Source organism: Typopeltis vanoorti, chromosome 10, assembly GCF_054136105.1.
Source record: "Typopeltis vanoorti isolate ZY-2024b chromosome 10, IOZ_Tvanoo_1.0, whole genome shotgun sequence".
Classification (NCBI taxonomy): domain Eukaryota; kingdom Metazoa; phylum Arthropoda; class Arachnida; order Uropygi; family Thelyphonidae; genus Typopeltis; species Typopeltis vanoorti.
Window position 1 is genome coordinate 764,403 of NC_143558.1, and position 17,842 is coordinate 782,244.

The window sequence follows — 17,842 nt, forward strand, 5'->3', positions numbered from 1 at the left end:
TTCCTCCATTTACTTGCCATACACCAACTTCTCCAATAAAGTCATCCTTCCTTACTCATTACTCATTTTACTTGCCACATAATGAAAGAACTCCTTAGGATTTCTTTTGGACTCATCATCTACCTTCCTCTCATAATGACCTTTGGCCTTCTTTACCATACGGGTCACCCTTCTTGTCTGTACTTTGTAGTGCTCATGAGTATGCTGATCACCTTTTTCTTTATACTCCCTACACAGCCTTTACTTTATCTGCAACTTCTGCTTAATAATGCGATTCATCCATCTTACTCCTACTTGATTTATCCTCCTGACTACAGTCTGATACTGCTTTCCTTAAATACTCTTGACAATCTTGGCAAGAGTATTTAAGGAAAGATATCAGAAGGCATGACTACCATTTGCACTGAATGCAAGTTTCTTGCTTTTAGCTCTTTCAAAATCTATTTTGAATTAATTAATATTTTTCTTTTAGCTATTTTGGGCTTTAGTGTAAGCAATAAAGGAAGATGAAGTTTAGGATGAGAGTCAGTCAGAGAGGCTCGATTCTTCACTTTTATGGCCTTGGTGCACTGCACCTTTTGGAAAACTAAATGGCTGAAATGAAAAATGGAATAAGGAATAAATATTTCCATATCTCTGAGAATTATTTTATTTACACATTCAGTCATATGTTTGGGTCACAAAGAAAACAGTATCTAACCCAAGGAAATGAGGCAGAGAGGTTTTGATCATTCCACACTTGGCCATTTTGTAATGCCATTTGACACATTGGTAGAAGTGGCTTTATGCATGTTGCTCTGTGAGGAAAGAGATCAGCACTATGCTATAGTCTGAATTATCCAAAGGATGAGCATTATTCACAGTGTACTTAGAAGGGTAACTAGTAAAGATTGGTATTTGAAAAGGGATTAGGGATATCTGGCATTGAAGTAAGCATGTAAATGATTTGTATAAGATTATTGATGGTAGCAAATGCCTGCCTAATGGAAGAGAAAAGGCAGTACTATGAACATTAAACTCCTTGAAGAGGATGACCTAACTGTCAGTAAAGCTAGACCAAAGAAGTTCAACGTTTAAAGGAGGAAATCAGAAAGTTCAGAATGGTTGGGAGCAATAGATACAGCAGATGAATTTCATGTTATGTGGTAGAGATATTTTCTGCCAGGGGTGTGCTTAAGGGTCAAAGCTGTATAACTGACAGGAGACCTCCACATAGCCTTTAAAAGAATGCGGAGAACCGACCAGGGTTTCTGACCTAATTTCCAATCCTCACCTTCTCGTGGTGCACCCTGTTGGGTATCTACTTTGATATTGAACGAACGAGGATGGGCTGGCAATTTGGGATTTAGCTGACCAAATTGTATTCTTATTGGTTAAACCAAAATAAAAAATGATGGTACAACATGACAAAATTTCATGCCCGCTGGGGCGTCGCCCGGTTAAACAAGGCCCCCGTTGTTTTCGCCAGGGAACCAGGGCGAACAGCGAAAAGTCAGCTACTGGAACAAATCTGAAAACAAACCCCAACTCAACATCACCAGAGTTAAAGATCGGTACTATCAACGTAAGAAGCCTGAATGGCAAAGAAATGGAGCTAGCTGACGAATTAGATAAGTACCAGATCGACATAATAGGGGTGACTGAAACAAAAAAGACCAAAACTGGTGAGATCTTTATGAGCAATAAATACAAAATGTTATATTCAGGCAATGACAATCAAGGAAAAGAAGGAGTAGCCGTAATATTCAACACAAAATACGAGGCTAATCTTCTTGAATGGCAGTCAGTCTCAAGGAGTAATGTGGGCAAATATGAGAATGGGGAACTGGACAATGAGACTTATTTGTGCCTATGGTCCCACAGAAGGTTCTACTAAGGTAGAAGTGGAGGAATTTTTTGATGCTTTAGAAAAAGCAACTGACACAATGAAAAAGGAAAAGTTGGTCCTTGTTGGGGATCTAAATAGCAGAGTAGGAAATGATTGTGAGTCATACAAAAATATTTTGGGAAAACTTGGAGAAAAGAGCAAAGCTAATAATAATGGCAAATATCTGTTGGATTTCTGCTCAGGACATGGACTGGTTATTACTAACACCATGTTCCAACATAAAAATGTGCACAAATTCACATGGAGAGAAGAGGCTAGGAATAAGAAAAGTCTCATTGACTATGTTATTGTTGATAGTGATGTTTTCTCCCTGGTGCAGGACACCAGAGTGTACAGAGGATTTGAAATTGGAAGTGATCACTATTTAGTCTTGAGCAGGATAAAGTTGAATTTCATATTGAAAAGAATAACATGTAAGAAAGTTTTAAAGCGAATAAAAGTTTAGCAGCACTCAGATGTGAACTGTAGACTAAAATACAGAAAGATTATTGAAAAGAAAATGAAAGAGTTTGAGAACAGGAATCAAACCTTGGAGATTCAGTGGCAAACTCTGAAGAAAACATTGATTGACTCTGCCAGAGAGGCATGTGGTGAGGTTGTGTGCAAGGATAAAAAATGAGAACTCCCTGGTGGACACAGGAAGTTAAAGAGGCAGTGAAGGAAAAGAAGAAAGCATATCAAAAGTTCCTGGCAAATAAGTCAGCTTTTACTCCTACAGAATACAGAAACAAATGTAAGAAAGCTAAACAGTGTGTAAAACTAGCTAAACAAAAGTCATGGGAGGACTTTGGCAAGAATATAGAAAATAAATATCAAGAAGGTGGCAAAATATTCTGGAGGTTGTTGAAGAAGCTTAGGAATGGAGGAAAGAGTGCTGTAAAAGGAGTTAGAGATGATAAAGGTGACATGAAAACAGGAGAAAAAGATATCCTTGAAGTATGGAGTAATTACTTTGAAAAACTGCTAAATGAAACAAGCAATGATGACAGCACAGTGATAAAAAAACACTGACCAGGCATGCAGTCAGGAATACATATCCATACTTGAAGTAGAAAAAGCCATCAAAGGCTTGAAATGTGGAAAGGCAGCAGGAGTAGATGATATTCGGCCAAAAATGCTGACCCATATATAAAAAGGGAAATAAAACTGAATGTGAGAATTACAGAGGTATTTCCATACTGAGTGTTCCTGGCAAGATCTATGCAAGTATACTTGAGAAACAGTTGAGAAGAATTCTGGAAGAAAAGCTTGGTGAAGAACAAGCTGGATTCAGGCCAAATAGAGGATGTCAGGATCAGATCTTCATTTTACGACAAATAGTCGAGAAAGCATGGGAATACAACAAAGATCTGTATTTAAGTTTTGTCGATTTGGAAAATTCATATGACAAGGTGCCAATAGAGAAGCTATTCAATACGCTGCAGTTATATGGTGTCAATGGGGCATTATATCAAGCAATACTTAGTCTTTATTTGAGTTGTAAATCAGCAGTTAGAATTGAAGGAAGTACAGGAAGATGGTTTAATGTTAAATCTGGTGTGAGACAAGGATGTACATTATCCTCTCTGTTATTCATTATCTATATGGATCACATTATGAAGGAATGTTGTATTAAACCTGATATCAAAATTGGAGATGTTAATGTCAGCTCTTTGCTTTATGCAGATGATGTTATACTTCTAAATAAATCCGCTACAAGTCTGCAAGATTCTCTGACTAAATTGAATAGCTGTTGTAATAGATATGGTATGAAGGTCAGCAATAAAAAGACAAAGACAATGAAAATAGGCAGAATCATTGAAAATGTCAACTGTGTTGTGAATGGAGAACCTGTGGAACAAGTAAAACATTTCAGCTACTTAGGCACGATTTTTACTGAAGATGGTAAATTAAATATAGAAATAGACAACAGAATCAGCAAAGCTGTTATAATGGGAAGTCAATTGAATAAATTCATATGGAATAAGAAAGAAATTAGTCGTAACACTAAATTAGCTGTATACAAGACAGTGTTCAAACCAGTTTTAACTTATGGATCTGAGAGCTGGGTCAGAAGTAAAACACTTGACCAAAGACTAGAGACCGCAGATATGAGAGTCCTGAGAAATATTAGAGGTGTGAACAGATGGCATCGATGGCAATATCATATTAAAAATGAGGATATTAGGAAAGAACTTGACATTGTCAGCATCCAGGAATGCGTTAGCAGAGCTAATCTCAGGTGGTATGGTCACTTAAATAGAATGGGAGAGGAAAGATTAACAAAACAAGTGTTCTCTGCCAGGGTGGCAGGAAAACAACCCAGAGGAAGACCAAGATATAGGTGGATTGATACAGTACAAAGTGCCTTAGACGATAGAAATATAAGATCTGATAATGTTGGAGTCTTGACAAGTAACAGACTGATTTGGAGGAAAATTGTAGATAGGAAGTTAGTAATGATGTAATTTTTTCATGTAGTACTGTCATATCCTGTATACCCCTTGAGGGTACGTGGCAGGAATTTGATGATGATGATGATATTTTCTGCCAAAGGAGGTCAGTTGACTACTCTTTGCCGTTGTATATCAGAGCAAATATGTGCATACATTCCACCTTTTTTTTATTTTTATTTATTTTTTTATATTAAGCCACAAGAGGTTGGTTCATCAGCCTATAGTACATTATTACTGTGTATGGGTAGTGGGTTGTGAAAGGAGAAACTTGTTTACATTTAATTTTAAGACCTGTATATTGTATTCCTTGGGAAACACATAAAAGAGAGGGGGAAACCGTTCACAATACAGCAGTAGCAGGGATTGAATTGAAGGAAGAGGAGGAAAAGAAACTTGTTCTGTGGGTTTCGAGTTGTACTCTTGGGTGCCAATTGCACGTGTTCTATTGGATTTAGTACAGAGTGATGGAATTACTGATGCTATTTCATATGAACATTTACCATGGAAATATATATAGAACATACATATTGTAAAAACCAAACAGCTATGTGAAAGTGGATGGAGTGAGCTAGTAAGAGATGGGATATTAATTGATGTGATTTCCCTCTTCTGTCACCAAATGCCATGTATAATTATTGATTAATTCTGGTAGATAGGATTATATGTTAGTTACTCATAGCTATTATTTTTCAAGAAATAACAATGTATACTAAAATATTAATTATAAAAATTTTAATAGTTTCCTATATATTTTGCAACAGTCCATTGCCTTCGTCAGGAATCGCAAAAAAAACAATGATATATGCACATTAACTAACAGTGGCAAATAAAGCTGAAATAAAGCAACCCAAAGTCAGGCCTAGATTCCTAAATTGAGTAGTCTTGGCTGTAAGGCTGAAGATCTTAGGATGAATGCTCCCATACTGGGACAGTGTTATGCACCCAAATTTATTGAAGTTTATATAAAGTTTTTTAAGGCTGAGACAGATTTGAGGAATAGTCTTTCATATTTGTATTTGCTGCAGTGTAATGGAGTAGCCTTCTTCCAGCATATCCTGTGGTGGGCATCCAAAACATGGTCAGCAAGTCCTGAGTGGCTGTATTGATGGAACTGGATGCAATCCTTGTGTTCAGAAATTCTGATATTGGCTGTCATGCCTGTTTGGCTGTAGTAGGACAGTTTACAACTGCAAGAGACCTGGTAGGTCTAAGAAATGTGGCTGGTCTTTGGTGGAGTGGATCAGAGATGTCAGTTTCTAATGTGGTCTGTAAGTGGTTATAAAGTTTTTTTTTTTTTTTTTTTTTTTTTTTTTTTTTTTTTTTTAGAGTTTTAATCAGTTTTTTGAAATTTTTCAGCGACCCTACTTAAGTGGGAAAAGCTGCAGAAGAAGTCAGTTTTTTGGAAGTGAACCAGATATATGGAATGATGATAGATCTTGAGTAATCTTTGCTCTGAATGGGGTGGGAGAGTGTTGCAGTTACAGGATTTTAATACTTTTAATATTTTTTTGACTTGTAGCTGTTGGCTAAGAAAGTATTCAGGATATGGTCAAGTTGAGTAGTTAGGGCACTGTTATCAAAACTGATTAATTTTTCCTGTTATATAGAGTTTTTATAATCCTATATTGGGCGGGGGGGTGACTGCTAGTGAATGTATCTACCTGTATGTGTAGGTTTTCTGTAAACAGAAAGTGCCAAGGACTTATCAGGCTGGCATGTAATCAGAGTGATTAGGAATGGAAAACTGTTTTTGTTTTCCTCTATTGTTGTTAAGAAAATGTGGAGCATATCAAGGCCATGTATCCAAATAGAGAACACATCATCCACTTAGCTTAACCAGACAGTGAGTGTATGTGGGGCAGAGATTAAGGCTTTTTCTTCAAAGGCCTCCATGAAGAAGTTGACTAGGGGTGTAAAAAGTGGAGAACCCATGGTTATCCCCTCTATCAGTTTGTAAAATTTTCCTTGCCAAATGAAATACCCTGAGTTCATGATGGACTGAAATAGGGCTCAGATATTGGGAGGAAATATTGCTTTGATGAGGCCTAAGGTATCTTTGAGTGGGACATTAGTGAATAAAGAGGCGACATCAAATAAAGTGGACTGCTAGTATTTGGCTAAATGTTTGGCTAATTTGTATGTGGCTTAACAGTGCCATCCACAATGGCACATTTTGTTTATGGATTTTTGGTAATCCATATATCCAGGGGTGGGGGGGGGCTACAGTTATAAGATTTTAGTTTGTTTGTGACTTCCTCAGACCAAGGGATAACCTTTATTAAGGAGCTTATGGAGTGTTCTCATCTTTGCATTGGCGGGATTTTAGTGTATAGGGAGGTAAGTGGAATGATTTAGAAGTAAGGAGACAAGCTTACCTGTAATTTAATTAATTTAAAACCACAATAGCTTTTTCGTTTGGCAAGGAAAATTCTACAAACAGATAGATGGTTAACCTCTGGCTAACTTCTTCTTCTTCTTCATACCTTAGAAGAAAAAGTCTTAAACTCTGCCCCCCCCCCACATAAACCCACTGTCTGTCTGCATTACATAGACAATGTGTTCTCCATTTGGCCATATGGCCTAGTTATGCTTCACATTTTCTTACCACATCTAAATAATCAACATCCTGGGATCCAATTTACCTTTAAAAAAAAGGAAAACAACAACAGTTTCCCATTCCTAGTCATTCTGATTGCACACCTAAGTAAATACAACCTTACAACCACTTACAGACACATTAGAAATTGACATCTCTTATTTGTTCCACCAAAGACCAGCCACATTCCCTAGACCTACCAGGACACTTGCAATTGCAAACTGTCCTACTATGACCAATCAGTCAGAACAGCTAATATCAGAATTTCTGAACCCAAGGACTAAATCTAGTTCCACCAATACAGCCACTAGGTATCTTTGAGTGGGACATTAGTGAATAAATAGGAGACATCAAAACTGACCATTATGTCAGTGTGTTGAAGTGGGAAGTGTATCCTGTAGTGGGTGTCCATGCTTTGGACACCCACCAAAAGATACACTGGAAGAAGGCCACTCTATTACACCATAGCAAATATAAATATGAAAGACACTTCTTCAAATCTGCCTCAGCCCTGAAAACCTTTCCAAACCTCAACAAATTTGGGTGCATGAGACTGCCCCAAATTTGGGAAGCAAGTGCCTACATGCACATATCATTGTTTTTTGTGATCCCTGATGATGGCAATGTAACATTACTGAAATATAGGAAAGTATTAATTAAAGTTTTTAATATTGTTTTTTCCTGAAATCAGCAGTGGTAGAATCCATACTGGTGGTTATTTATTAGCTAGGTGCCTTCAAGATAGCTCAGGAGTTGGGTATTGATGGTTCTCTCAATTACTTTAGATGGGAGCAATAGTTTGGTGATAGTGATTTGTAACCCTTGGGTGGGTCAGTTTTAAAGCTGTGGGATATATATACTAGTGGAGTAAGAGAGCATAAACAGGCAACATAGGACAGGAATAAGTTCTGGTGTACACCTTGAGGACAATTGGAGGAATGCCATTGGAACTGGGTGACTCTTTAGTATCTAATTTAAACAATATTCTTCTGATTTCTTCTGGTAAAAGAACAGAGGAAGCATTGAGTATTAGGTATCTGAAATGGTTTGTGGGGTATTTACTACTATCAGTTATGCTTGCATTGGAGACAAAGTGTGAAGCCAGACGATTGGCTTTTTCTTTGGGTGATGATGCAATGGAGCCATCTGGGTGTAATAGGGTAGCAATAGTGTTGGACAAAAGTTACAACACATGTTTTGTCGAGCATCCAAATGGCTTGGTAGCAGTTTGGATGAGATGCAAGTTTCCTGCTTTTTGCTCTTTCATATTCTGTTTTGGAAGTATCAGTAGCTTTCTTGCAGTTTTGGGTTTGAGTAAAAGTGCTAAAGAAAGATTCAGTTCTTGATGTAAGTCAGTTATGATATGCTTGATTTTTTGCTTGTACAGCATTGACAAACTTCATGACTTATTTTTAATGGTAATAAGAACATGAAATGAACAATTTTATAAAAGATGTTTTATTAACTTCTGTATATTTTGCTGAATTTAAATCAACATCATTAGAACACAATACAGAATATATACGCAACGGTGAATAAGTGAAACAGTACAACTGTAATGGACAAAAGATCTAAAATCCTATATATCATCCTTTAGTGAATCTTCAATTTCCATTGGAAAGATCAGAATGCTAGATATATATATATGCAAAAGTATATCATCCAGGTGGTGACATTGAAAAAAATGAAGGAACCATTAGTTTATACGGAAATTGTGATGAATGAAGTGGAGGTGAATAGTCTATTACAGAACCTTAATGTGAATACATCTGCGGGATTGGATGGTATACCAGCACGGGTCTTGCGTGAAGCGGCTAAGGAATTATCAGTGCCCTTGACCATGTTGTTTAATCTGAGTCTCGGGTCTGGTTTAGTCCCGAAGGTGTGGAAAGAGGGAAAGTAGTTTCACTGCATAAAGGAGGATCCAAGACTACGGTTGCAAATTACCGACCGATCAGCATATTAGGAGTCGTTGTCAAGGTCTTGGAGAAAGTGGTCAAGGGAAAAATATGGGAATGGATTGATGAAAATGAGATACTGTACAGGGGACAGCATGGCTTTGTGAAGGATAGATCATACCTCATTAACTTGCTTAAGTTTTATAACAAGGTGACGGCTGAACTGTATAAAGGTAATGGGTTTACAGTGATACTGCTGGACCTGGCAAAGGCGTTTGACAGGATACCACATGGAATTCTAATCCGTAAACTACAACATATGGGAATGGATATCGGGTTGGTGAGATGGATAGGTGGGTGGTTGATGGACAGATATCAAAGAGTAGTTTATTCAGGAGTAGAGTCCAAAAGACGGCCTGTGACTAGTGGTGTGCCTCAGGGTTCTGTTCTTGGACCACTGCTGTTTAATCTGTTCATTAACGATATAGGGAAGGATCTAAGTGGAACAGTTCATTTGTTCGGTGATGATGCAAAGTTGGGTAGGGCGATAGTGAATGCAGAAGATGTCAAAATGCAGGATGACTTGGATAGATTGCAGTTCTGGGCTAAGGAGAATGGATGTCAATTTAATGTGACAAAATGTAAGGTTATGCATTTTGGGGTGAAAAGATTAGCAGCAGTATACCACATTGGTGGAACTGTACTCCAGGAGATTGATGAGGCCAGGGACTTGGGAGTATTGGTGGATATGGAGATGAAGTTTAGGGGGCACATTCCATAAGTAGCTAAATCAGCTCATCAACTCACTTGATTGTTGCAAAATACTTTGATGAGCAGAGACAAGCAAGTTATTGTACCTCTGTACCGAGCCTTGATAAGACCTCATCTCGACTACTGTGTCCAGATTTGGTCACCTTGGTTCCTTCTTGATGGGGAGGAAGTGGAGAGGATCCAAAGGCGAGTGACTAAGATGATAGCAGGTCTATGGAATGAACCATATCAGAACAGGTTGAAGATTTGTGGGTTGCAGAAACTAGTTGATAGGTGGAAAAGGGGAGATATGATTGAGATATTCAAATTGCCAAAGGGATTCTATAGGATTAATTCAGAGGATATTTTTGAGATCAGGACTGGTGGTGGGAGAATTAGGGGACACCTATGGAAGCTGGGCAAGAGTGTGGTTAGCAGGGGTGTTAGAGCTAGGTTCTTTAGTTTTAGAGTGGCAAATGAGTGGAATAAGCTGCCTTGAACTCGCTCACCGTCATAGCACCCACAATGGTGAGCGAGTTCAAGGCAAGGTATGATAGATACTGTGAGAATGTCATATAGTTGTGTGGACATTATGTTTAGGGCCTCTCTCGATGAGTCTAAGGACTCCCTGGAGTCGCCTGAAATAATAATAATAATATATATTTATATATATATATATATTGACTATCTAGTATATTAACTCGGAATTGGAATGTGTTCATATTTTTATAAATTGACTTAGATCCAAGAATTAGAACAAACAAAGTTTGAGTTAGTGTTGTGAATAAATTTAATTGTTTGTTCCAACTCTCAGATCTAAGTCAGTTTATAAAAATATGAATATTAATATATATATATATATATATATATATATATTTTTTTTTTTTTTTTTTTTTTTTTCCCTGCCTTAGTATCTGAGTCATCTTCAGGACATTAGCAATGGAACACAATTAACATAACAGAAATGTTAAAAAAAAAAAAAAAAAAAAAAAAGCTCCACCATAGCATAAGTAACACAGAAGACAGTGAACAAATTCATTCCTAATTGCAAAAATAGATCCATTCATGTGCCGTCTCCTATCTAGGAGGTTGACTACCATGATGTTACTCATGGTTAACTACGGGAGTGATGACATGTGGTGAGAACCCTATTTCTTCCACATATTGCCATAAGTATTCATGACTGTAGTGGTGTGTGTTCGCGGGACCAGTTTGCCTGTTCTGAGAGACGAAAAACACGAGTTTCTGGGAGAAAAAACCCTCTACCTCCGTATGAGACTGACTAACTCACTTTTAGTCAAAAGAGCCAGATAAAGGTTCCTGACGTCATCGACGGGAATCTTTCAGCCGCAAACTTTGTTTGCTCACACTTGGATAAAGGATTAAACTAAATTTATTATACTCTAACCAAGTGAAAAATAAACTTTCGACATCAGACTGCAGGGTTCCAATATCTTATATTTCTGGTATCTCTAAACCTACTGGTAGAATTTTGAAAAAGCATCTACATATTTTCCTGTCAGCAAAATTTTTCAACTCTTACCATCCACAAAAGACAAATTGTCACCTATATATTTAGCTGGTGTTTACCAGATTCCTTTTTAATGTAATTTGACATTTTGGGGCAGGCAGGCTGTTCTGTGGAAAAAAATAATTAATGAACATTAATACTACATTGAATATGTGAAATCTCAAAAGTCTGGTCTGTCACAGTTTTGACACTAAACACAGTATCCAGTGGGGTGAAGCTTGTCTTTTCCATAGAAGCAGTTTTAAATATGAACACTTTTCAAAGAAAGTTGCAAAGCCCTTTTACATTGGCCTAGCCTGAATCAGAACGCTTGTCTCTCTCTCTCTCTCTCTCCCCCCCCCCCCCCCCAAAAAAAGTTTGGGAGATTTTCATTTTATGGAAACATCACAAATAGTTTTAATTGGTAAACTGATTGTTGCAGTGTACCCTATATTCCTGTTCTTTGATTTGATTTTATTATTATTATGTAACACCTCCAGGGAGTCCAAAGACTCGTCGAGGGAGAGTGTGCCAACAGCATCGAATGATTGAACCCCTTCCAACTACTAACTGCACTCAAACTTGCTTAACTTTTTGCATGAACCATGAGCCATTAGTAGCAGAATCTCTACCAATCAACCAACCTTTGCTGATTTGCTTGTTTCTACATGCTGATGATGTACTGTTATTTTCAGTACCAAATCTCTACTTTCATTAAAGTTTATTAATGTAGTTATTGTAATTTTGTTGTTTATAGTCATGGAAATAATATTTTTTTGGTAGAGAAATATATCTTTCCACAGTTTTTCAAGAAAGTTTGCTGGCCTGGTTGGCTGAGCAGTTAGCATATCTGCTCTCCAGCCAAAAGGCTGCAAGTTCGAATCCTGTCATGATCATATGTTTGTGATTGTCCATGAAAATACTAGTGGTGGTATCGGGTGGTAGGTGGCATTAGTATAGTTGCAGTTTGTTGTAGTTGGTGGAGACAGAGTTGTAGAGCAAGTGCTCCCTCAATGAGTCTTTGGGCTCTTTGGAGGTGTCATCACGTAATAATAATGAAAAGTTACCATTGATATTTCATACTAACCTGCATCCTGGAAAATAAGATGCAGTCACTTTTCTGTTTAGCATGGTATTTTGACAGGCTATAGAAATGTGGTGTGCGTTCATTATGTCTTCAGGATAACTGTCCTGAAGGTTAACCTTTTTTTGTTTTTGTTTTTTTTTTCATTTTTTATTACTTTTTTTTATTTGTGGATAATATCCACATAGTTATTGATTTTGTTCATTTTCTTTACTCATGCACTCTGAACCCATGAAACAGAAACAAATTGGAGGGATCGCCTTTGTGTTTGCTGGATAAATATTTATACAGTCAGACTTCCAAACATTTTTGTGTATGGTACAGTGTTACTAGAGAGTCAAGGACTTGTGAATGTATTGTTTTCTTTCAATAAAAGCAGCTATTTTTTGCTAAGCTCTTTGTGAGTTCAAGGTCTGACTTGTTTTAAGATTAATACATGTGTGTAATAGGAAAGTTTTTTGTTTTGTTTTTTGAGTAAAATTTTAAGGTTAATTAAAAGTGATTAAATTAAGTGTGGATGAGTTTTGGGTTAAAGAGTAAATGAGAAAACATTAATAACAGGAGTGAGAACAGATTGATTGCAAGTAAGTTTCATGCAATTATTTTGCAAATATTATACTTCCTCATCGCTAGATAAGTAAACTTTAAACAAAATTACTTATAAATATGCTTTTATCTGCAATAATAGTATCTAAGATTGCGTAGTACATCAAACAGACTTACAGCACATCCTTTGAAATATCATTTAAAAATATGCCATTTATAAGTTTAATACATTTGACTATGAAATTCATAATGCTCTTGAAATCTTTACAGTATAAAAGAAAATGATAAGCAATTTTTGCAGTGGAGGAGACCTTTTATTAACAAAAAGACTTAAGAGTTGAATTTACTATGGTTTTAAAAAGAATATTAATTATTAGCTTACTTGTGTTTTGAAGATATAAATGCTGAAAACTTGACTAAAGACTTCATTAGAGCAGATAGGTATCAGATAGCAACAAATGAGCATAGGAAAAACATGAAATAAGAATTTTAATCCAATGATGAAAAAGTTAAAACTTTAGAGATGAATTTGTAACCTTTTATTTTAAAGAAGTAAGAAAAAAAAAAAAACATATGCTATTAATATTTTCCTTTCCCTTTTAATTTATTTGTATGTGAATATAGGTGACAACACAGTTCCTCTTTGGAGAGCTTTTGTTTGCCTTTTACAAGATGATGAACCAGAAGTCAGGCAGATGGCAGGACATCTATTATGCCATTTTAAAAATTATCCTTCTGAAGGTAAAATATATAGCTTATTAAGAGGATTAAAAACTGGTAAGATAGGAAAAGATTTGTGAAAGAGTGTGATCTTTGAAAATAGTTTAGAAAATTAGTCATATTTGTAAAAATCATTGAATGATCTATAATTAAAATTGACATGTTCATTCTCATTAAGGAAGAATGGAGCATAAAGCCAAATGAAGACGATTTTAATAATTACTTTTATAGAGCATGATTATATTTTTTATATAAATGTATAATTAACCAATATGAAAAATCAACAACAGTCTAAAAGTTCTCAACAGCATGTAGCAACAATAGCATCTACTATAGGTCTTCGGAGCAGATTGGGTTTGTGGATTTTAGGTAAACTGTATATCAGGGGGGAAAGCAATGAGAACCAAAGTGTTTGAGCTTTTAGCTTTTTTGTGATGTCAGGTGGCCAGGAAGATACTTTTTTAAATAGGCATTTTAATTTCTTAACATTTATTTTGGTGGGATGTAGGTAGTGCCTACAATCTTTCCAGTGGAACCTCTTTCAGCCATATCCACATACTTTTCTATCTAGTGGCTACAATTCTTATAGAATTAAAAAAATAATCAATCCTCAGCCATCCCTTCATAAGGATTTCAGAAATGTCATCACTATCTGCTACATGTGGAGTCCATCAGAAAAAAATAGCCAAGTCTTTTAAAAAAAAGTACAACCTCTACACAGCTTTTAAGTCCCCACTGGAAACTTGTTACCCTTATCTGTTCTTCCAATGAGTACATTCCACCTGTCTCTGTGCCTGGAGTATATAAAGTACCCTGTTCCTGAAAGTTGGCATACGTTGAACAGACAGATAGATCAGCCACCATCCATTTAGATGAACACAAGACGTACATCTGCAATCATGACTATGGTCAATCTGGTCTTGTGGACCACGTATTGGTCCACACAACTACTGTAATTCGATCCAACTTTGAAAAAAAGTCCATAGATGACATCTTTTAAAGTGTATATACATGTTTTTGATGCACTCTGTGTGTTTATATATATATATATATATATATATATATATATAAACTTTATGGAATCTGCAGCAGCACTTAGAAATCAACTGAATTTAAACCAATATGAATGCAAAAAAACTTTATCATTAGAGGGCCCAATTTACATCCTAGACTACCTACAATGCCAGAGAGGGCACACCAACTCAATAAGACTTCAGAGCCACAGCCATGTGTTTCATTGGGTATTATTATTATGTGATGCATCCAAGTAGTCATTGCAAGAGGGCACTCTATTCCGTGCTGCTACACACATTTAAGTGTCTCCACTACCATTTAATTTTTCTACTGCACACAACTACCACCAACAGTATTTTTTGTCTGTAAATTGCATATGTTCTGATGATTTCGTTATGAGTGTTCTGAGTATCGTGTTATCTTTGTTGAGTCCCCTCCAATACAAACAGGTGCCCAAACCCCTCCATGTGAGGCACCTGTTCATGGTGGAGGGGACCTCCCAGTGATGGTACTGGCCCTTTTCATTCTTACTCTTTTTCTTTGCTTTTCTTCATGTATTCCTTACTCTACTTCTCTTGAGTCTTTTTTACTGTCCTATCTTCTAGACTACCATCACTAGGATCCAATGCCTTCCCACCATGTTTGCCATGTGATGTGACTCGTGGACATCCAGAAAGTGGAATTCTAGTCTTGCACTACTTTGGCCTCTGCTTGGATGGTCCAGCAGGATCAGTTGGTTAGTGGGCTCCTGCAAGAGTCAAGTGTGTTACAGTAAGTCTCCTTCTTTATGGTCTGGAAACATAGCTGAGTCTTGCTGCAGTGCTTATAGCATCTGGGGTAACTCTGGCATTCCACTTTTAAGCACAGTCATTGCTTGCCAGAGATTAGGCATCTGTGTGTAGTTCTGTGGTCGGTGAGGAACTTTAGTGCTGAACCAGAAACCACTCAAGCATGAATCCTTCGTCCTCAGTCATTTCAGGGACCCTAACAAAGCCCCAATCAAATATCGATACCCTTGATACCTTTTGACAACAGAAGTAAGAAACAAAAGACATGTGTATAAATACACCAGTTTTTCTAATTATCCATGATACAAGTGAAAAGCCAATAGGGGAAGTGTCACCCTTGTTTATTCAAAAGGGCATAGAAGGGCTGGCAGGTTCTTCCAAACCAGTAAAGAAAGTACATTCTGATCTTCATAGAAACATCACGAGACAACAATGAGTGGAATACCTGTAACAGTTGCAGGTATTCCATTGATATGCCCATAAAACACTCAATTCCTGTAGAGAAATGTCTATTCCACCATTTGATAATTTCACCTTGTCTGAACTTTACAATCATGACTGTTTCTCTTTTGAGTGCATCAAAACCAACAGAATTGCACATATGCAAAACTGATATACTTAAACATATCATTCTAAATAAGTTATGTCTAATAGTAAACATAAAAACATATTGATTGAGTAGGAAATAAATTCAGGTAGAATGATTTGAACAAATATCAGAATAGAAAATATGATAAGACAAGGCAGCTATCTCCATCTATGATCCTAATTGAAAGTACAAGAGAAAAGGAAATTGAGCATAAATATTTTTTATGACTCTCGCTTACAAAAAGTTTTAGAAAACTATAGTGCATTTGTACCATGAGTGGGCTAAGGATTTTTTCCCCATTTATACTAATTTTATATTTTTTGTATTTTTATTTATTTTTTACATAGTCCAGAAAACCTCCACTGAAAACCAAATATGAACTTTTTCAAGCTATCTCCAATAAGCATCATGGTGGTCTCACACCAGACAATGAAATTCATCTACCACCTGAAGACAGTCACAAGCATCTGTGTCCATGGTTGGATTTGAACCCAGAGCTTCTTAGTTAGAGAGTGGATATGTTAACCACTTGGACAACCAGACCAGAAGAAAGGACAAATGAAATAAAGAGAAAGGCAAACTGATTCTTGTCAGAAACTTAAAACCCAAATAAGGAATGAGTCACATAACAAGACAAGAAATAAAAATTTAATTCACAATGTTTTTATTCATAGTGACATGTTCATACTAGTTCAGGATAGAAGAACATACAGCGGATTTCAAGCTGGACATGATCACCATTTAGTTTTGAGCAAGATAATTTATTTTATTATTATTATTATTATTACTACATGACACCTCCAGGGAGTCCACAGACTCATCGAGGGAGGGGTACCTACTCTACAGCACTCTGTCTCCACCACTCAATCCACCAACTACAACTAACGGTGACTTCACCAACCATCTACCATCCACCACCACTAGTATTTCCACAGACAATCACATCCATGCCCACGGCAGGATTCGAACCCTCAGCCTTTTGGCTGGAGAGTGGATATGGCCACCACTCAGCCAACCAGACCGGCATAATATGGGATTTTGTGGTATAACGCGTTTCAGGTATTTATGCATCCCAGCAGTCAGAAATGGGACGAGTGGGAGATCAGGGAGTGCATGTCTGCATAAAATGTAGAAAATGAGAAGAATTTTGTGATTTAGAAATTAGCATAACAGACCTTGGCAGTGTTATGTCAGAAACTGGTCAGTACCAACCAAGAGAGATAAATAATAATGTTATAAAGGTGAGGAAAATGAGCAGAATATGAATGAAAATATAAAAGTAGGGAATGTAGTAGGTTTGAAATATTGTGAAGTTTTTGAAGATGGTGTTGATTGGTAGGATGAATGTCATGCAAGAGTAGGTAGCTTGCAGAGAGAGAGGAGGGGGGGGCAGAGAGAGAGAGATGCACTCAAAGAATTGGAATGAGTTGAGAAGCATGAAAGAAGAAATTAGTAGACTGAAAACAATGAATGTGAAGCATATCAGAGTGAGAGAGAGTTATGTGAATTATAGAAGGGGAAAGAATAGAACTAATGAAAGAGAGGGAATGTGGATGAGTGATTGTGATGGTGGGCACAAATGACTTGAGAGGTAGTGTGAATTGAATGCAAGAGATCTGAGGTTCAGATAGTGAGTGTGTTGCCCAGGAATGATAATGCAGAGCTGCAGAGAAAAGCATCAGTAATGGATAGAAATTTGAGGATAGGAAGGAATTTAGATAGAAAGGTATGAGAGACATCTTGTATTTGAATGAGGAAGGACATAGACATCTTGTTAAGTTCTGAATGAAACTGAAACTGTATTAATTTATATCTTCATCAGAACTTAACATGCATTTCACATTTTTGCATATACTGATATATCAGGCGGATAAAATTGTTTGTAAATTACCAGAAACGTTAATAATTTAAGAATCCTTTTATTTGTCCATAGTGTTGTATTGTATTTACTGTGAATAGTCCATTGTTTAAACTTTGCTAAATTTGTATAAATACTTGTATATTACTGAAAGAAGGCTAACTGG

The 17,842-nt window shown here is 36.7% G+C and overlaps 1 protein-coding gene across 3 annotated transcripts in view; it reads left to right on the forward strand.

Annotated features, from left to right (window-relative positions):
- LOC150102123 (tRNA (32-2'-O)-methyltransferase regulator THADA-like) overlaps positions 1-17,842 on the forward strand; it is a 694,369-nt gene that overhangs the window by 651,329 nt on the left and 25,198 nt on the right. For all 3 annotated transcript variants that reach the window (XM_090398691.1, XM_090398692.1, XM_090398693.1), the window contains one exon: positions 13,332-13,448. In XM_090398691.1, the coding sequence (XP_090254817.1) occupies positions 13,332-13,448 (117 nt within the window). The remainder of the gene's footprint in view (positions 1-13,331; positions 13,449-17,842) is intronic.